At 51.0% G+C, this 22,050-nt stretch overlaps 1 protein-coding gene across 5 annotated transcripts in view; it reads left to right on the top strand.

Annotated features, from left to right (window-relative positions):
• Positions 1-849: 849 nt before the first annotated feature.
• The window catches only part of LOC140396252 (voltage-dependent calcium channel subunit alpha-2/delta-4-like), an 820,155-nt gene continuing 798,954 nt past the window's right edge, over positions 850-22,050 (top strand). For all 5 annotated transcript variants that reach the window (XM_072484603.1, XM_072484602.1, XM_072484604.1 and 2 more), the window contains exons 1-2: positions 850-1,381; positions 1,792-1,873. In XM_072484603.1, the coding sequence (XP_072340704.1) occupies positions 1,245-1,381; positions 1,792-1,873 (219 nt within the window). In that variant the 5' untranslated portion in view covers positions 850-1,244. The remainder of the gene's footprint in view (positions 1,382-1,791; positions 1,874-22,050) is intronic.

Raw genomic sequence — 22,050 nt, 5'->3', positions numbered from 1 at the left:
TGTTTTCAAATTGAAAATGTGCTTGTTTGGAAAACATTTCACATTTTTACAGACATGTTAACATCTGTTTGAACCAACATATGCTACCGCACCAGCCAGTATTTGTCCTCCAATCTGACATCAGGCAGCACGGTAGAACAGTGGCTAGCTTCACAGCACCAGGGTCCCAGGATCGATTCCCCGCTGAATCACTGTGCGGAGTCTGCACGTTCTCCCCGTGTCTGTGTGGGTTTCCTCCGGGTGCTCCGGTTTCCTCCCACAGTCCAAAAACGTGAGATTAGGTGGATTGGCCATGCTAAATTGCCCTCAGTGTCCAAAAAGGTTAGGAGGGGTTATTGGGTTATGGGGATAGGGTGGAAGTGAGGCCTTAAGTGGGTTGGTGCAGACTCGATGGGCCGAATGGCCTCCTTTTGCGCTGTATGTTCTATGTTCTATCGTACGACCATGGACCAACTATCTTTATGCTTGCTTCAGGTTTCCACGGGTCCTGTTTCTGTTGATTGGTGGAAATCAAAAGCATTTATTTCACTGCATGTTGCAATTGATTTGGGGTATTAATTGGAGTATAGATAAGGAAGGGAGAATAACTGGATAAAAATGATATAGCTGAACACTATTAACTCCACCCCTTAATAACTCGGTCATTTTGAGGACTTTATTTTTCTATCATCTGATTGGATAAACAGGCCTGTCACCAGAAATCAGAATAATCCGATGTGATTCCCTTCCCCCAGCACTGCCATCATCATAAATCTTCAGCCATTTAAAGATTAAATCTGGTTGGATTATACACCAGCTGTGATGTTACACCATTTCGCTCTCATATTTTCACTTGAGTCTGGGACACACGCGCTCAGTTTATATTGTGCTTTGAACACCAAAGACCACCTTTGTCAGGACTCAACAAGTTCAATTCTGACTATTCCTCCTTTCTCTACATCCTTGCAGTGGAGAAGAATGCATACTATTTGGATTGTACATTGTTTGCATACGTACAGATGATCTTCTGAGCTTTTTAAAATGTTCATGACTGACATTCAGCGACTGGGGAATTCTCATTGTTCATGACAGTGAATGGAATCAAAATGCAGTACTCAGCACTTAGTGCTTTCTTTACTATAGGAACAATCTTCATTGGGAAGATAATACTACTTAAAGCCATCATGTGAACAACCTTTCTGAGACTTTCTGTTAGATCAGGGTGGCTTGTTCTTTGTTTGTGTTGTTTTATTAATATTAGTTCGATGGAAAAGAGAATGTTGCCACACCTCATATGGTGCTTCAGGAACTGTTTGAGACTGTACCTTACTTTGTGGATTATCTGCTCCAGCTGCTGTCTTCCTTATTCGGTTAAAGCCCAAAGCAGGATCCCAACAGAAACGTAAGCACCCAGCTTCATTGCATTTTGGATTGATTAAAAATTCATATTTTTTATATTAAGGGGGCATGAAATTAGATTCTCTATTATTCAATTTTCATATTTCTTTTATATTTTATTTGTCCAAGGTAACATTTATACTTATGTTGAACTTAACACGATGATGATATTCATTTTTTTCCACCTATCTAAATTCTGAGAAACCTCTTGCCAATTAATTTTTTTCTTCAAAAATAATGGTTAAATGGTATGCATTGCTTTCAAGTGTGCATTTGATAAAATACTCAATATTGACTATAAGTTGACTGCTAAAAAAAGGTTTTTGTAATTCTTCTGCATAACTATTGCACATATTCTCTAACTTAATTAGTGTTTGAGCACAAACATACTTAATATCCTTTTTTTGTTATTAGTGTGCAACTGTGGGCTTCTGGATTTGGTGGGGAGCTGAATTCCATTGTAACAAAATATTCAGGCTCCTTATTGCTACAGAAGGTCAGTAAGCAGAATCAAGCATTTAAAATGTTTTAAATAAGTCATGAAACAAGCAGCACATGTGGACAAGACGAGCGATTATGGGCTTCATGGAAAAATGGATTTTCTCACAGAAAGGGATCCCTTAACACCTGTAAAAATCCTGGAGTTACTTGTAATACAAATAGCATTTAATTTATTCTGTTAGCATAAGCTAGGGTCCTTAATTATTAATGGAGGAAATATTGAATTTGATTCCCCAAAAACTGTATATTCGCATAAACAGAATTAGACATCTTTTTAGCAATCACCTTATTGTATTTTCAATTATTGTTGACGATGAATTTGTTGTGGAAGTCTCCCAACTTAGACAAATGAGTGGTCAGCAAGTCGACCATCTAGGTTGGTGCCTTTTCATATGTGATGTTAAGCCAGATCTTGACTTTCAGAAATCTCTTGGTTTATATTAAAAAGGCCCAGCTTCAATTGAAGATACATACGAACATATGAATTAGGAGCAGGAGTAGGCCACTCGGCCCCTCGAGCCTGTTCTGCCATTCAATAAGATCATGTCAGATCTGATTGTAACCTCATCCCCACATTCTAGCCTGTCCCGATAACCTTTCACCCCCTTGTTGATCAAGAATCTATGTAGCTCTGCCTTAAAAATATTCAAAGACCCTGCTTCCACTGCCTTTTGAGGAAGAGAGTTCCAGAGATTCATGACACTGAGAGAAAACGATTCTCCTAATATCTATCATAAATGAGCGACCTTTAATTTTAAACAGTGAAATCTATTGCAGCACAAGGATTTAAGGCATAAGACTCAGTTGCCATTGCTCTAATTAATTGGATTTGTTATTTCCTCATAAACACATCTAATGTTGACACAGCAGAGAGGCAACAGTTGGTTAATTCAGCGGTAGAAGGGAACAAATTCTTAGTTTACTCATGGTTGTTGTTCTTTGACTATCCCGTTGATACTTTATTATGGTTTACATTGAAAAAAACAGAGACGTTGCATCAGGAATTATGGTCCATGCTGCCATATTCCTGTCCAAACCTTTGGAAGAAGAGTGTGATTAATGTTGCATAAATATTATACAAATATAGCATTTAATCTTTTTTATTGTGGAGTTTAGATTAAAACTGATTTTGTATTTACGGCTACCATCAAAGGATCTCCGCCTTAATTCTTCTGCGATAGATGCATTTCTGAAGTGGTATCTTTCACAAAGTCTAAAACTAGAGAATATTATATCAACAGGACAGGGGCATTGATTGTGACTTGAGCTATTTTCTTTACTGTTGATGTAACTTGAAAGAAAAACATGTAATAATTGATGTCTCCACATCCCTGAGACACAAAATTAAGGCGAACAAATGGACTTATGCACTCGTGTCTAGACTTAGTAACATTTTTCAATTTTCTAGCTGCCCTCTCAAAACTTAGGTAATTGTTATGAACTAGGTAGGAAAAAATAAAGAGTTGCATTTATATAGCACCATACATGACCTGTGAGCATGCAAAGTGCTTTACAGCCAATTAAGTGCCTTTGAAGTACAGCCACTGGTGTAATGCAGAAAAGGCAGTGGACAGTTTTCTCACAATAAGCAATGTAAAAATGACAAGTTAATCTAATTTTTATTGAGGAATAAGCCAGAATACCGGTTATAATGCCCCTGCTTTTCCATGACGAGCAGACCGAACTTCAGTTTAACATCTCAAACAAAATATGGCACCTTCAACCATGTAGCAGGCCCTCAGTACTCCATTGGGCTGGTAGATGATTGTGCTGTAGCTTCTGGCGGGTACCCACAAAACATCTGAGTCAGAAGCTTGTTAACTGAGCTGCAGCTGACAACCAGGTAGTTTCTCCTTTCACGTGTCTGCACAAGGCAGAGCCGTGACGGATTTGTACTGCCCCAAATGCAAACTTCATTTCAGCAAGTATTCCTGACGGAGATAAATCAGTGAGTGTTCTGTAATCATATAAACATCTTTTTATATCGAGTCTTATATTGTAATGGTACTGGGAGAGTGTGAGGCTGGTGGATTTTCTATATTTGAAAAGGGAGATAGAACAAGTCAAAGGAACTTTAAATCAGTTATTTTAAGGCCAGTGGTAAGAAATATAATGGAACCTTTACTCAAGAACAGAGGGGGATAGGGGTCTATGTTTTGAGGTTCTGATTGCCGTGCAAGAGGTCCATTGAAGGTCAGGGGAGGTCCTTCTTGCGTGCGCGCAGTTTGATGGTAGATCCAAATTATAGGGGTGGATGACTGGCTGGGGGAGCAGACAGGGGAGGGGAAACTTTTCAGGGCAGATGGTGATATTTCTGAGTAGCTTGTTTAACCTGGAGAAATCACTACTGCTCTTTCTAATCCACAAGCAATGCTGGTGTGGTAGTCACACTGTTGTTCTGTATATACCGCATACGAGGGGTATTACAGTAAGGCTCCTGTACTATAGGTACGGGGGTAGAACCCTGCCTGCTGGCTTCGCCCAGTAGGTGGAGTATAAATGTGTGCTCTCTGAGCTGCAGCCATTTCGGCAGCAGCTGCGAGAGGCTCCACATCTCTGCGTAACAAAGCCTCGATTACACTCTACTCTCGTCTCGTCGTAATTGATAGTGCATCAATTTATTACACAGAGATTTTACAACGATGGATCTCCGCATCAAGCCTGATCGCCTGCAGCTGCACCCTCAAGCAGCCAACTCCAAATCGGCCTTCGCACATTGGCTAGCTTGCTTTGAAGCCTACATCAGATCTGCGACAGACCCACCCTCAGAGGCACAGAAGCTCCAGATCCTTTACTTGCGGCTGAGCTCTGATATCTTTCCCCTCATCTGGGACGCGCCGACCTACGCTGAGGTCATGGCGCTACTGAAGGAGAACTACACTCAGCAGACCAACAAAATCTATGCCAGGCACTTCCTGTCGACGCAGCATCAACTCCCCGGTGAGTCTGTGGAAGATCTCTGGCATGCCCTGCACGCCCTGGTGAGAAACTGCGATTGCCAGGCCATTTCGGCCGTTGAACATTCTGACCTGCTAGTTAGAGACGCGTTCGTTACGGGCATAGGGTCGGCCTACATCCGCCAGCGCCTCTGAGAAGGGGCTACCCTCGACCTCGCGGCGACCAAAAAACTAGCGATCTCACAATGGACAGGCGTATGCCCCTGATCGCATGTCCCACCCCTCCTGGGCATCGTGGACCCTGCCAGCGAACACCCCATTGTGGACCCCATCAGCAACCGCCCCCAGCCAACCCCAGGCCTGGGCCACGCGGCAGCCAACCAACCCCAGGGGATCCAAGTGCTACTTCTGCGGACAGACAAAAAACCTCCGGTAGCGCTTCCCGGCGCGGAGCGCGCTCTGCAAGGCCTGCAGGAAGAAAGGACATTTTGCTGGTGTGTGCCAGGCCCACTCATTCGCTGCTATTGTCCCTGCACCCACCACGTGCCCGTGGGCGCCGCCATCTTCCTCGCCTCAGACCACGTGTGGCCCGTGGACGCTGCCATCTTCCCCGCCTCAGGACACCTGCTCGTCGGCCACCTCATCGGGTCACTCATCGCCTGCAACCGCCGCCGACCAACCGCGTCTCGCCTCCATCACGATCGACTAGTCCCGACCGCACAACCTCGATGACAGTGAAGGTCGACGGGCACAAGATATCCTGCCTTCTGGACTCCAGGAGCACTGAGAGCTTCATCCACCCCGATACGGTAAGGCACTGCTCTCTCACAGTACACCCCATTAACCAGAAAATCTCCCTGGCCTCCGGATCCCACTCCATGACGATCCAGGGGATACTGCACCGCCGCCCTCACCATCCAGGGCGTAGAGTTCAGCGGCTTCCGGATCTACGACCCCCCGACCTCTGCGCTGCCTTGCTACTCGGCCTGGACGTCCAGTGCAACCTCCAGAGCCTAACCCTGAAATTTGGCGGGCCCCTACCACCCCTTACTGCCTGCAGTCTCACATCCCTTAAGGTCGACCCGCCTTCTTTGTTTGCAAACCTCAGCCCGGATTGCCCACCCGTCGCCACCAGAAGCAGACAGCACCCAGGACAGGACCTTCATCAGGTCTGAGGTCCAGCGGCTGCTATGGGAAGGTATTGTCGAGGCCCCTGGAGCGCCCAAGTGGTAGTTGTGAAAACTGGGGAGAAAAACAGGATGGTCGTTGACTACAGTCAGACCATCAATCGGTACACGCAGCTCGACGCGTACCCCCTCCCACACATATCTGATATGGTCAATTAGATTGCACAGTACCGGGTCTTCTCGACAGTGGACCTGAAATCTGCCTACCACCAGCTCCCCATTCGCAAGGTGGACCGCCCGTACACCGCGTTTGAAGCGGACGGCCGCCTTTACCACTTCCTTAAGGTTCCCTTTGGCATCACTAACGGAGTCTCGGTCTTCCAACGGGAGATGGACCAAATGGTTGACCGGTACGGACTGCGGGCCACCTTCCCGTACCTGGATAATGTCACCATCTGCGGCCACGATCAGCAGGACCACGACGCTAACCTTTCCAAATTCCTCCACACCACTAAACTCCTCAACCTAACCTGCAACAAGGAGAAGTGCGTGTTCAGCACAAACCGATTAGCCATCCTCGGCTATGTGGTCCAGAACGGAGTGCTAGGGCCCGACCCCGATCGCATGCGCCCCCTCATGGAACTCCCCATTTTCCACAGCCCCAAGGCCCTGAAATGATGCCTGGACTTCTTCTCGTACTACGCCCAGTGGGTCCCTAACGATGCGGACAAGACCCACCCATTCATCCACTCTACCGTTTTCCCACTGACGGCCGAGGCTCACCAGGCCTTCAACCGTATCAAGGCCGACATTGCCAATGCCATGATGCACGCGGTCGACGAGATGCTCCCCTTCCAAGTCGAGAGCGACGCACCAGACGTCGCACTTGCATCCACCCTCAACCAGGCAGGGAGACCCGTGGCATTATTTTCCCGCACACTCCATGCCTCCGAAATTCGGCACTCATCTGTCGAAAAGGAGGCCCAAGCTATCGTTGAAGCTGTGCGGCATTGGAGGCATTACCTGGCCGGCAGGAGGTTCACTCTCGTCACAGACCAACGGTCGGTTGCCTTCATGTCCAACAACACACAGCGGGGTAAGATCAAAAATGACAAGATCTTGAGGTGGAGAATCGAGCTCTCTACCTACAATTACGAGATTTTGTATCGCCCCGGTAAGCTCAACGAGCCCCCCGATGCCCTGTCCCAAGGTACATGTGCCAGCGCACAAGTGGACCGACTCCGGACCCTGTACGACGATTTCTGTCACCCAGGGGTCACCCGCTTTTATCACTTCATAAAGGCCTGCAATCTGCCCTACTCCATCGAGGAAGTCAGGGCTATCACCAGAGACTGCCAGGTCTGCGCGGAGTGTAAACCGCACTTCTACCGGCCAGACCGAGCGCACCTGGTGAACGCCCCCCGCCTCTTTGAACTCCTCAGCGTGGACTTGAAAGGGCCCCTCCCCTCCACTGATCGAAACACGTACTTCCTTAATGTGGTCGACGAATATTCCAGATTCCCTTTCGCCATCCCATGCCCCGATATGACGTCTGCCACCGTCATCAAAGCCCTCAACACCATCTTCGCTCTGTTCGGTTTCCCTGCTTACGTCCACAGGGACCGGGGATCCTCATTTCTGAAAGATGAGCTGCGCCAGTAGCTGCTCAACAGGGGCATTGCCTCGAGCAGGACGACCAGCTACAAGCCCCGGGGAAACGGGAGAATGGGACGGTCTGGAAGGCCATCCAGCTGGCCCTCTGGTCCAGAAATCTCCCGGCCTCCCACTGGCAGGAGGTCCTCCCCGACGCCCTTCACTCCATTCGGTCGCTCCTTTGCACTGCGACTAACGAAACTCCCCATGAACGTCTCCTTGCCTTCCCCAGGAAGTCCACCTCCGGGGTTTCGCTCTCAACATGGCTGGCAGCTCCATGACCGGTTCTCCTCCGCAAGCACGTGCGGCTACACAAGGCGGACCCGTTGGTTGAGAGGGTACAGCTACTTCACGCGAATCCACAGTACGCCTACGTAGCGTACCCCAACAGCCTCCAAGACACAGCCTCCCTCAGGGACCTGGCTCCAGCTGGGTCCCCCCCCCCCCCCCCCCCCACTGCCCCGGCACCACCCTCCCTCCCCCCAGCGCACCCCACCACAGCCCCCGCTCCAGGACGATTCGCCCTCCCCTTGGTCCCACCCGGGGATGAAGATGAGGTCGACACGCTCCCGGAGTCACTAACGACCGAACCAACGCCAATATCACCACCAGAACTACAGCGCTCGCAACGACGGATCAAGGCGCCCGATTGTCTGAATTTGTAAGCTTTTCCTTAAAATGTTAAACACCTGAATGTAAATAGTTTTCCACCACCCTCGCTGGACTTGATTTTAACAGGGGGTGAATGTGGTAGTCACCACTGTTGTATTGTATATACCGCATACGAGGGGTATTACGGTAAGGCCCCTGTACTACAGGTACGGGGGTAGATTCCTGCTTGCTGGCTCTGCCCAGTAGATGGAGTATAAATGTGTGGGCTTTCTGAGCTGCAGCCATTTCGGCAGCAGCTGCGGGAGGCTCCACATCTCTGCGTAATAAAGCCTCGATTACACTCTACTCTCGTCTCCTCGTAATTGATAGTGCATCAGCTGGAAAGGCATTTTTCTCACAGAGTCAGAACTCCTTGCCTCCTTTCATTTGCGGAGTTTCAGTCTGAGAAACCTGGCCACGCTGTTGAAAACAGATTCACTGTTAAAATGGAGGCAGGCATCCTCATTACAATATTTAAATGACAACCTATTTCATGCAAGCAGACTGCTCACCCACCCCTTCATCCTGCCTCAGTCAAACCAGAGGTCTGTGGGTACAAAGTGAGTTGATTTCTTGTTCCAGATTCTTTGCAAATTAATCTTTTTCCCTAACCTACTCATTTTTCATGAGTTAAGATTCTGCCTGTAGACTACATGTCTATGAAAAGCTCATATATTTTGGTTTCTATTACACTGTCTGCCTGCCAGAATTACTTTTATTTTGCGCAGTGTAACTGTGGAATATTCAAAATGAATGCACAAACTATCTCCTCATTAGAGTCTTTCTAGTTAGAATGTCAAAAGGGGGTACCTTTTACAATTCCTGGTCCACCACCAATATGTATTCGAAAGCTGTGTATGGAAGTGAGCAAGGTATCGTATCACAAGCATGGACTCAGCAAATCTGCCTTATAATGGTCTTGATTTTCCGGAAACTGCGTAACTAGTTACAAATTACATTGAATTTAATGCCGAATTTCCTGCCGGTAATCAGTAAGGTTTCCAAGAATTTGCTTATGTTACGATTCCAGTTTTTTGTTAGAACTGGATGGGGGAAGATTCCAGAAAAGAACCCTGGCTCAAAAGACCCTAACTTTCACTTTTTTAAATAAAACATGGAGGGACAGATTATAGGACCATTAATTAGTTTTAACAACATGAAAAAAACGATTAAACATGAAGAAATTATGATACTGTCCCCTCAACTTTTAGGATCAACACGGATTGCAAAGTACATCTTAATCTACAAAGGTCTCCTTCACACAAAACCTCTGTTAAGCACACAAGATGACTGTGGCCAAACAGTTACACTCTGCTCTGATCCCAAGTTAGTGTCTGTTGATTGCTCCTCTGAATCCGCACCGATGATTGTCATATGTGAGAGTTTTCAAACTCCGCTCAAAAACACACTTTAAACTCTTGTCTCATGATACTCTTGCTTTCCCATAGTGTTTTGCATTCCAAAATCCAGACCAGGTTTTCCAAATGACACTTTGAAACAAAGTTTTCACTCAAATTGTAACAACGAATCCAGTCCAGGATTTTACACTGTAGCCACCTAAAATGGCTGATTCCCGATTAGAATGGTCAAACCCCGATCTAAAATGGCGAACGAAAGAGGCTGATGGGAAAATCAGCCAACAGGACTCAAACGGACAGCTGCAGGTAAAACAGTGTATTCGGCTTTGGGGAAGTCAGCCCAGACCGATACCTGCAGCCATCAACATCACAATAACGCAGCCATCTGCATACTAAGCAGCCATCCCCGGGAACAATTGCTACACATTAGCAACATAAAGCCGATCCTGACCTTTCGGCGCAGCAGTGGCTGTGACAAAGGAAGGTAGACGACCACCCCCCGATCAAGGAATCGCCCCATTATTGGAGCATATCGAGCCAAGTGATTGGGACCAAGTCCAATCACTTGGAACCAGGTACGAGGTTTGCCCCAAGAGACGGGAAGCCCTGGGAACTATAGAAATAGGGGACAAGTTCAGATCGACCCTTCTTCTCCTGCTCGCAACCTGCGAGACCCTTCGACAAAGACAACTGTAAGTGTTACTCCAGCGATCGCTACCTGATAGGTGCTCCTGACTATCGACTCGTACCAGCCTTTTGAATCCCGCAGGCCAGAACCAATTCGATAGACCATTCGTTTCCCTGACCTGGTGGGCCATTTCCAAAGTTAAGTATTGGCCTTTAGTGGTAGGTAGAAGTCTAGAAGTAGGATTATTGTATAAGTATTTATTGCTGTATATAATAAATGTTGATTTAACTTTTACGAAGCGGCGTGCTGCATTATTAATCATTACTTGAGCTTGAACCACGTGGCGGTATCAGAAAGATACCTGGCGACTCGTGAGCAAAGATGACAGAATTAGAGCTACTAAAACTAAGGCTAATAAGAGCAACATTTTGGCGACTCCGCCGGGACCCGATCTAGAAGTGGAAAACCACTCTAGGAGAACCCAAGAAATTTTGAATTAGAATCCAATTGGAAACAGAAAACCACAAGTGTTCAAGCAGTTCTGATTAATAAGTCATAATTCGGAAGTGTGTGTATGCATGCGTAACTAACAGGGCTATAAGGTAAAACTGATAGATTTTTGTTGCGTCAAAACTGTCGGAAGTCTGTATTTTCGGAAATTAGCGCGAGCCGTACCCGCACCTACGACACCGCCTTAGCCCCCTGTTCCAAATTTAAATGAAGCAAGCGGATAGGAGAGATGGCCATGCAGGCAATGCAATGCCTCATGAACCCCGAGGAATTTGCGGTCGCAGCGACCAGCAGCAGTAGAGTGGGACAGTGTCCCATTTGGGAAGAGAAATCCGGAAATACCTCAAGGGCAAAGGATGGCCCATGTGGAATGATTTCTACGATAATGAAGACTCAGGTCCCAGAAGTATAGGGCATACTTGGTGGGAGAACATGAGTGAGATCCATAAAAAGAACTTAGCAAAAGCTCGCAAGCCGATGGCAATTGTGTCCTGTCTGGCACAATTGCGAGGCACAGAGGAGGTCATCAAGACGCTCCGCAAAGAAGTAGAGGGCATACATCGTATGAGTAAAGTCGATGTATGCGAGGTTGAGAAAGAGAATCTGGAATTAAGGAGGAAATTAGCAGCAAAGGACGAAGAGGTGGCTGACGCCAAACGGGGCCACCAGTCTTGTCTGGCGCATTTGAGTAGTTTCCAGTCCCAGTATGAAAAGGCTTATCAGGACACGCAGCGTGCAGTCCTGGTGAGGAAAGAAACAGAGAAGCAGGTGGAGACGGTACAGAAACAATGTAGTGATCTCAAGGCAGCCTTGAGAGCGCTCCATGCTGCAACCACGGAACAAAGGCAGAGCACCATAGACCATGCAAAGTGCCGGAAGCAAATTGCAGACCTGCAATCACTGCTTTCTGTCCAGAAGGGATTTCAAGAAACCTTTGGGGAAAAATTAGACCAGGAAGACGGCCCTGATTGGGAAGAATTACAGGAAACAGCGCAGAGATATGTTCAGGGAACATGTGCGCAGGGAAAGCCTCAAAGGAGAAAAGCACCCCCACACAGCAGGTAGTTGAGGCTCCCATGAACCCTGTAACAACCCACCGCACAGCCACATCGGACGAGGCGGAATTCCTATATTCCACCCCCCTCACAGTGACCCAATCACACTGTTCCTCCCCGCTTCAGACCCACACCATTTCTTTGCCACCGTCAAACATCAGGTGACCATGTACGGCCTGGATGATAGAGAGCATGTAAAGCTCATGGTTCTAAGTTTGGATCCATTGATAGCAGCAGCCCTTCCCGACCCACAGAACGTAGGAGGAGGCACCCTTGCAGAAATGCATACCGCGATCCTGGATGTGATCGGGTATAACCGGGGTGACCCCGTAGATGGCCTAAATAAGTGTAGGCAGAAGAAGTCTGAGCACCCTACAGCATTCGCAGGATGCCTGTGGATTCACTTCGAAGCTGTTTTTGGAGACGTAGACCGTGCCCATTTGTCCCCAGACAATATGGCCAAATGGACCCACACCTTTATCTCCCGTGCCACAGAAGCAGGACAGAATGCCTGCAATAGTTATGATCCCTCGGAGGAGGCTGATAACGAGAAGTGGGTGGTTAAAAGATTGTCCCACGTTTGGGAGCAGTCTGTTCACAATAAACCCGCCGCTAAAACCCCCGAGGAAAAGCAAGCCGCCGCAGACATGCAGGCAGTAAAAGCCACACCTCACAACCCCGCCTGGGTAAATGAGGGAAAGAACAGCCCCCCACCCAAATCACAAGAATGTTACAACTGCGGACAGTTGGGACATTTTGCAAAAGAGTGCAATGGCCCCAAAAAGCCACAGAAAGTCCAACGAACAGGCACTCTGAGTAAGAAAAAGGCAGAGCCCATGCATTGCGTTAGCGCCCGTTCGGATCAGACGGACTTGACCAAAACAGACTGACTGTGTACGGGCTCCCCCAGTTGGGTATGCGATACCCTTTGGGATAGGTCAGGACGACCCGTAGTCGCAGCGAAAATTCGGGGACAGCCTATCGAGTTTCTTTGGGACACAGGAGGGTCCCGCACCACCATAAATTCCTCCACCCTTTTTCAGGACACGTGGCCCACTACAGCCACTATCACCCTCAGCAGCTTTACAGGCCACTCACAGCAGGGACACATAACAGCCCCTGTATCCATTCAAATCGGAACCATAAACACAAAACATCCCGTAGTTTTAGTAGACCTGCCCCACACAGCAGAACACATCCTGGGGATTGATTTTATGAATTCCCACCACCTATCCTTCGATCCAGTCAACCAGTGTGTCTGGAAGATGGCGAAATCCGCTAGAGCCCCCGCAACGCTCAACATAGGGGACTATATGAACAAAATTAGTGCAGTAGGCGAGTTTTGGTTCAACCCCACCACGCTTAGCACGGACAGGCAGGTTAGGGCAGTCCTGCAAAAGGATAGGGCAGCATTCGCGACCCACAAGCACGACTGTGGACGGATGACTGGCTCCGTACAAGTAACAGGACCGGACCCTAGACCCCAAAACAGTACGGATTCCCCCTAGAAGCAGAGGGAGAAATCCTGAAAGTTATAGAGAGCTTATAAGAGCAGGACGTACTAAGATCAGTAACCTCCACTAATAATGCCCCGATTTGGCCAGTAAGAAAGCCTGACAGATCATGGCGCCTGACCATTGATTATCGGGAACTCAATAAAGTCACCCCCGCAGCAGCCCCCACCGTAGCAACAAGTCCCGAGACCATGCTCAAGCAGGGACTCAATTCCCGCTATTTCACGGTTTTGGACATCAGTAATGGATTCTGGTCCATTCCATTGGCAAAGGCGTGCCAGTACAAATTTGCCTTCACTTTTAAAGCGCAGCAGTACACGTGGACATGCCTTCCACAAGGCTTCCACAACTCCCCCTCCATTTTCCACCGACAGCTGGCAAATGGACGAGCGAAAGTTTCTCGCCCCGAATGTCTGGTACAGTATGTAGATGATCTACTACTGCAGACAGACACTAAGGAAGAGCACATTGAGCTTCTGTCCGAACTCCTGGAATTATTACATTCCATTGGCTGTAAAATTGTGGCGCACAAAGACTCCGTGAGACAAACAGAGTGAAGTCGATGAGGCTTTATTAAGCGTGTCTGTTCCCCAGCAGCCCGATAGTAAACTGGCATGCGGGGGAAGGCACCGGCTTCTTATACTTCGCCTTCAGGGCGGAGTATGAGGTCAACGGCCAACCAGGACCCGGGATCTGTCAGCCAATGACATTAGGGCTTCCAGTCCCACATGACCCCCAATACATACTACCACATTCACCCCTTGTCAAAAATGAACCCGGCGGGGTGATGCTTCGTATGGTGGTAAGGGTTTACAGTACTGGTCCTGGGAGGAGAGAACAGTTACATGGTAGTACAGTATTGGACAGTATCGTCCTGTTACAACTATTTACAGAGGATATAGGAAAAACAAAATGTTCATTGGACAGTCCATCTTTGTTTTACATCGACGCCACGAGTCGGTCGGGCGGTCTGGTCGTCCGTGTCGATCGCCTCGGCCCCGGCGGTGGTGGTGGTGCTTGTACCAGCGTTGTCGCCTCCGGGAACCGCACGGTTTCAGCTGTCGGTGCAAAGGGGAGGGGGACTGATCCTCCTGGGAAGGGGGCGGTCGCGGGGTGCGGCGGTGGCAGGAAGGGGGGCGGTTGGGTTGATGGTGCCGGGGGGGGTGTGCGTGGTGCCGGCGGGCGCCAGATCCCGCAGGGAGACCGTGTCCTGTCGGCCGTCGGGGTACTCCACGTAGGCGTACTGGGGGTTTGCGTGGAGGAGGTGAACCCTTTCGACCAACGGGTCCGCCTTATGTGCCCGCACGTGCTTTCGGAGCAGGATGGGTCCTGGGGCCGCCAGCCAGGTCGGCAGCGACGTTCCAGAGGAGGACCTCCTAGGGAAGACAAGGAGACGCTCGTGCGGCGTTTGATTAGTGCTCGTACATAATAACGACCGGATGGAATGGAGAGCGTCCGGGAGGACCTCCTGCCACCGTGAAACTGGGAGGTCCCTGGACCGTAGGGCCAGTAGGATGGCCTTCCAGACCGTGCCGTTCTCCCTTTCTACTTGCCCGTTCCCCCGGGGGTTGTAGCTGGTCGTCCTGCTTGAAGCTATACCCTTGCCGAGCAGGAACTGGCGCAGCTCGTCACTCATGAAAGAGGACCCCCTGTCGCTGTGGACGTATGCGGGGTAACCGAACAGTGTGAATATGCTGTTCAGGGCTTTAATGACTGTGGCCGCGGTCATGTCGGAGCAGGGAATGGCAAAAGGGAAGCGGGAGTATTCGTCCACTACATTAAGGAAATACGCGTTGCGGTCGGTGGAGGGGAGGGGCCCTTTGAAATCGAGACTGAGGCGTTCAAAGGGACGGGAAGCCTTAATCAGGTGCGCTCCATCTGGCCTGAAAAAATGCGGTTTGCATTCTGCGCAGATGTGGCAGTCTCTTGTGACTGTACGGACCTCCTCTAAGGAGTAGGGGAGATTGCGGGACTTGATGAAGTGGTAAAACCGAGTGACCCCCGGGTGGCAGAGGTCCTCGTGGAGGGCTTGGAGGCGGTCAATTTGTGCGTTGGCACATGTCCCGCGGGATAGGGCATCAGACGGCTCGTTCAGCTTTCCGGGCCGGTACAAGATCTCATAGTTGAAGGTGGAGAGTTCGATCCTCCACCGCAAGATCTTGTCGTTCTTGATCTTGCCCCGCTGTGCATTATCGAACATGAAGGCAACCGACCGTTGGTCAGTGAGGAGAGTGAATCTCCTGCCGGCCAGGTAATGCCTCCAATGTCGCACAGCCTCCACTATGGCTTGGGCTTCCTTTTCCACTGAGGAGTGGCGGATTTCTGAGGCGTGGAGGGTTCGGGAGAAAAAGGCCACGGGTCTGCCCGCTTGGTTAAGGGTAGCCGCGAGAGCTACGTCAGAGGCGTCGCTCTCGACCTGGAAGGGGAGGGACTCGTCGATGGCGCGCATCGTGGCCTTTGCGATGTCCGCTTTGATGCGGCTGAAAGCCTGGCAAGCCTCTGTCGACAGCGGGAAAGTCGTGGTCTGTATTAGGGGGCGGGCCTTGTCTGCGTACTGGGGGACCCACTGGGCGTAGTATGAAAAGAACCCCAGGCAGCGTTTCAGGGCTTTTGGGCAGTGCGGGAGGGGAAATTCCATGAGTGCGCGCATACGTTCGGGGTCGGGGCCTATTATCCCATTGCGCACTATGTAGCCCAGAATGGCTAGCCGATCGGTGCTAAAAACGCACTTGTCCTCATTGTACGTGAGGTTCAAGGCTTTGGCAGTCTGGAGGAATTTTTGGAGGTTGGCGTCGTGGTCCTGCTGATCGTGGCCGCAGATGGTTACATTGTCGAGGTACGGGAACGTGGCCCGTAACCCATGTTGATCAACCATTCGGTCCATTTCCCGTTGGAAGACCGAGACGCCGTTTGTGACGCCAAAAGGGACCCTTAGGAAGTGGTATAATCGCCCGTCTGCCTCGAAGGCTGTGTACTTGCGGTCACTTGGGCGGATGGGGAGCTGATGGTAGGCGGACTTGAGGTCCACGGTGGAGAAGACTTTATATTGGGCAATCCGATTGACCATGTCGGATATGCGGGGGAGAGGGTACGCGTCTAGTTGTGTGTACCTGTTGATGGTCTGGCTATAGTCAATGACCATCCTTTGTTTCTCCCCTGTCTTCACTACTACCACCTGTGCTCTCCAGGGACTATTGCTGGCCTGGATTATGCCCTCCTTTAGTAGCCGCTGGACTTCGGAGCGAATGAAGGTCCGGTCCTGGGCGCTGTACCGTCTGCTCCTAGTGGCGACGGGTTTGCAATCCGGGGTGAGGTTCGCAAACAAGGACGGGGGTTGCACCTTGAGGGTGGCGAGGCCGCAGATAGTGAGTGGGGGTATGGGGCCGCCGAATTTAAAGGTAAGGCTCTGTAGGTTACATTGAAAATCTAAGCCCAGCAAGGTGGGGGCACAGAGTTGGGGAAGGACGTTAAGTTTGTAGTTTTTGAATTCCCTCCCCTGTACCGTTAGGGTAACTATGCAGAATCCCTGGATCTGTACGGAGTGGGATCCTGCGGCTAGGCAAATCTTTTGTGCGCTGGGGTAGGTAGTTAAGGAACAGCGTCTTACCGTGTCGGGATGTATAAAACTTTCCGTGCTCCCGGAGTCGACTAGGCATGGCGTCTCGTGGCCGTTAATTAGGACCGTTGTCGTCGTCGTCTGGAGAGTCCGGGGCCGAGCCTGATCGAGCGTAACCGAAGCGAGCCGTGGTTGTAGTAGTGGGGTGGGGTCCGTTGTTGCCGTCCAAGAGGACGCGGGGATGGATAAAATGGCCGCCCCCATACCTCGCCCGTAGATGAGGGGTCACAAGATGGCGTCGGGGGTGGACAAAATGGCCGCCCCCATGCGTCGTACAGGTCGGGGGCGGTCCAAGATGGCGGGGCCCCTCCTCCCCTCGTGGTGGTCGGGACCCAAAATGGCGGCGTCTGCGGGTCGCACATTGAGTGCTGGGGGGTCTGGGGGGCGCTAGGACCGCGCGGAGTTGCCGTGCCGCGGGCGCTAGGACCGCGCGGAGTTCCTTTGGTGCGAGCGCCAGGGCCGCGGGCGCTAGGACCGCGCGGAGCTCCCTCGCTGGGGACCGGCAGGTCAGTAGTGCGAGCGCTGGGACAGTGAGGAGGTCCCTCGCCGGGGACGGAGGTCGGGGTCCAGGTGAGTTGTATTGCCGGCGGGTCAGGCGTGGGGCGCGGGACGGGGGCGAGGGCCCAGGTCGGCGGCTCCGGCGGGTCAGGCGTGGGGCGCGGGACGGGGGCGAGGGCCCAGGTCGGCGGCTCCGGCGGGTCAGGCGTGGGGCGCGGGACGGGGGTGAGGGCCCAGGTCGGCGGCTCCGGCGTGTGGCGCGGGACAGGGGCGAGGGCCCAGGTCGGCGGCTCCGGCGTGGGGCGCGGGACGGGGGCGAGGGCCCAGGTCGGCGGGTCAGGCGTGGGGCGCGGGACCCAAAATGTCGGCGCCTGGGGGTCGCACATGGCGTGCTGGGGGAGTTGGGAGGCATAGACTGCCTGTAGGGCTCCCTGTTCTCCCGGGACGGCGGCGACCACGCGGGACCGGCACACCACCGCATAGTGGCCCTTTTTCCCGCAGCTTTTGCAGATGGCTGCGCGGGCCGGACAGCGTTGTCGGGGGTGCTTCGCCTGGCCGCAGAAATAACAGCGGGCGCCCCCGGTGCGACTCGGCGTTTGGACTGCGCAAGCCTGTGGGGTGTCCGGGGGGGGGGTAGGGGGTTTGCCGCGGCGGGTACGTACGGGGCCCAATGGCCTGCCGCGCGGTCGGGGCCGTAGGCGCGGGTATTACGCGCGGCTACGTCCAGCGAGGCTGCCAGGGCCCGTGCCTCTGAGAGTCCTAGTGACTCTTTTTCTAGAAGTCTTTGGCGGATTTGGGAGGATTGTATACCTGCAACAAAAGCATCGCGCATTAACATGTCCGTGTGTTCGTTTGCGTTCACCGACGGGCAGCTGCAGGCTCGTCCCAAAATCAGCAGCGCGGCGTAGAACTCGTCCATCGATTCTCCGGGAGCTTGCCGTCTCGTCGCGAGCTGGTAGCGAGGGTAGATTTGGTTAACTGGGCGAACGTAGAGACTTCTCAGTGCTGCGAACGCCGTCTGGAAATCGCGGGTGTCTTCAATGAGGGTGAAAATCTCCGTGCTCACCCTCGAGTGCAGGACCTGCAGTTTTTGTTCATCTGAGACTCGGCCGGTGGTCGGTCTGAGGTAGGCCTCAAAGCAAGTCTGCCAGTGTTTGAAGGCTGCTGCTGCATTCACTGCGTGGGGGCTGATCCTCAGGCATTCTGGAATGATCCTGAGCTCCATAGTCCTTTTTAGGCACGCTTAATAAATTGTGGCGCACAAAGACTCCGTGAGACAAACAGAGTGAAGTCGATGAGGCTTTATTAAGCGTGTCTGTTCCCCAGCAGCCCGATAGTAAACTGGCATGCGGGGGAAGGCACCGGCTTCTTATACTTCGCCTTCAGGGCGGAGTATGAGGTCAACGGCCAACCAGGACCCGGGATCTGTCAGCCAATGACATTAGGGCTTCCAGTCCCACATGACCCCCAATACATACTACCACAAAAGTCAACCCCAAAAAGGCCCAGATATTAGAAGAAAAAGTGGTATATTTGGGTACAATTATCACACACGGCAAACGCGAGATAGAGCATAAAAGAAATGACTCGATCGCTAAATTGCCCCTTCCCCAGAACGTTTCAGCCCTCCGGTCGTTTTTAGGACTGGTTGGCTACTGCCGAAACCACATTGACGGTTTTGCCAGCAAGGCAGCGCCCCTCTCAGACCTCCTAAAGAAAGGAGCCCCCTGGGAATGGCTTCCGCAGCATACGGATGCTGTAGAATCATGAAAACAGGCGCTCATAGCCGTCCCCGCACTACAAGTTTCAGACCCGCTTTCCCCTTACGCAATAGAGGTAGCGACCACAGACCGCACCCTTTCAGCCGTGCTCTTGCAGGAACGGCACGACCAGTTAAGATCCGTAGCTTATGCTTCCCGACTTTTAGATGCTGTGGAGCAGGGATTTTCAGCCTGTGAGAGGCACCTGCTCGCAGTTTTCTGGGCAGTCCAGTACTTTTCCGACAATACCGGACTGAACCCCCATCACCATTCTGACCGAGACACCCCCACCCAACTTTTACTGGACGGACGACTCAAGGACGGTACCGTCAGCCAAATACGTGCAGCTAGGTGGACCCTTCTCTTGCAAGGACGGGACATCACAGTAACACGAACAAAGACTCACACATACTTAGCGGACAATTTGCAGTACCCCGGAACCCCCCGTGAATGTGAAATCATCTCTCCACACCATGATACAGGCCCCTTTACAGCAAAAACACCCCCCAGAAAGATAGGAAATTCATCTCAGAGACCCCCGCACACGGACACGTGTGAACCCATTAAGATTTATGTGGATGAATCTTCCACAGTCTTAGATGGGCAACGCATAACAGGTTGCGGGATTTATGTTGAGGACGCGCAGGGACGCGCCCGCGAGGAAATAGCATTAAAACTCCCTGGGCACTTAGGCGCGCAGGCAGCAGAGCTTGCGGCCATCGCGTACATAGTAGACCACCCAGATTCCTTCCCCAGCCCAGCAGACATATACTCAGACAGCCTCTATGTCTGTAACAGCCTTACAGAATTTCTGCCCCTGTGGGAAACCAGAGGATTTGCTTCCGCGGATGGGAAACCCCTCCCCTCAGCCCCATTACTCCGCCATATTTTACAAAAAGCCCAGAACAGGACTTTTGGCATCATAAAAGTCCGCAGCCACCAACGTTCCTCCCTCCCTGGAAATGTAAAAGCCGACGCACTGGCTAAGGCAGGATCCAGGCATGGGTACTTTTGGAAACCCCCCGAAAGCGCGCCAGTGAGTGCAGTTCAGGTCACGCAGACGAGGATCGAGGATCTAGTAGAGGCCCAGAAGCAGGATGGCGCTCTCACTGAGATTGTGAAAGGGAAGCTTCCAGCCTCCTACGAGAGGTTCAGAAATACACTAACCACACATGACGGTGTGGTGTTAAAGGACACCCTTTAAGTAGTTCCTGAGCAGGATAGGAACCAATTAATTTGTTTATTCCATGATGGTCATGAACACCAGGGAATCGATCCCACTACAGCCCACCTCAAACAGCTTTGTTGATGGCCAAATCTCAAGGAAGATGTAAGCCATTACATTGAGAATTGCCTTATCTGTGCGCAGAACAACCCCGATAGATATGCCAAAAAGGCCCAACTCAGCCACACCCGACCCGTTGACGGCCCCTGGACTAACCTCCAGATTGATTTTATAGGTCCATTGCCCCCTTGCAGGAATGGCTATAAATATGTTCTGGTGGTCATAGACACTTTTACAAAGTGGGTGGAAGCATTTCCAGCCCGCACCAACACCGCGAAAACCACAGCCAAGATCCTAACCCACCACATCTTTACAAGATGGGGACTCCCCCGCAGTATTGAATCGGACCAAGGTTCTCACTTTACGGGACGGGTCATGCAGAACGTCCTCACGATATTTGGCATCACCCAAAAATTCCACATTGCGTACCACCCACAGTCGAGTGGTATAGTGGAGCGCATGAATCGGACCCTAAAAACCACCATCAGAGAAATGGTCCAGCAGAACAACACCACTTGGGACTCAGTCCTCCCTTTTGCGCTGATGTTTTTGCGTAACACTGTTTCCCCCTCCACAGGTTACACCCCACACACTCTTATTTATTTATTTATTTATTTTTAATAATATTTTATTGAAAATTTTTGGTCAACCAACACAGTACATTGTGCATCTTTTACACAACATTGTAACAATACAGATAATAATGACCTTTTTAAATTTAAACAAAAACAACAACAAATAAATAAATATTAAATAACAAAAAAAAAAAGCTAGCCCTAATTGGCAACTGCCTTGTCTCAGGCCACACCCCCCCCCCCCATCCCTCCCCCCCCCCAAGTCCTGGGCCGCTGCTGCTGCCTTCTTTGTTCTCCCCTATCTATCTTTCCGCAAGATATTCGACGAACGGTTGCCACCGCCTAGTAAACCCTTGAGCCGACCCCCTTAGGACGAACTTAATCCGCTCCAACTTTATGAACCCCGCCATATCATTTATCCAGGTCTCCACCCCCGGGGGCTTGGCTTCTTTCCACATTAGCAATATTCTGCGCCGGGCTACTAGGGACGCAAAGGCCAAAACATCGGCCTCTTTCGCCTCCTGCACTCCCGGCTCTTGTGCAACCCCAAATATAGCCAACCCCCAGCTTGGTTCGACCCGGACTCCTACTACTTTCGAAAGCACCTTTGTCACCCCCATCCAAAACCCCTGTAGTGCCGGGCATGACCAAAACATATGGGTATGATTCGCTGGGCTTTCCGAGCACCTCGCACACCTATCCTCCACCCCAAAAAATTTACTGAGCCGTGTTCCAGTCATATGTGCCCTGTGTAATACCTTGAACTGAATCAGGCTTAGCCTGGCGCACGAGGACGACGAGTTTACCCTGTTTAGGGCATCTGCCCACATCCCCTCCTCAATCTCCTCCCCTAGCTCTTCTTCCCATTTCCCTTTTAGTTCGTCCATCATAGTCTCCCCTTCGTCTCTCATTTCCCTATATATATCCGACACCTTACCGTCCCCCACCCATTTCTTTGAGATGACTCTGTCCTGCACCTCTTGTGTCGGGAGCTGCGGGAATTCCCTCACCTGTTGCCTCGCAAAAGCCCTCAATTGCATGTACC

The sequence above is a fragment of the Scyliorhinus torazame genome, chromosome 19 (genome assembly GCF_047496885.1).
Source record: "Scyliorhinus torazame isolate Kashiwa2021f chromosome 19, sScyTor2.1, whole genome shotgun sequence".
Taxonomy (NCBI): Eukaryota; Metazoa; Chordata; class Chondrichthyes; order Carcharhiniformes; family Scyliorhinidae; genus Scyliorhinus; species Scyliorhinus torazame.
The sequence above is the reverse complement of the archived record's forward strand: the minus strand, read 5'-3'. Positions and strand labels throughout refer to the sequence as shown.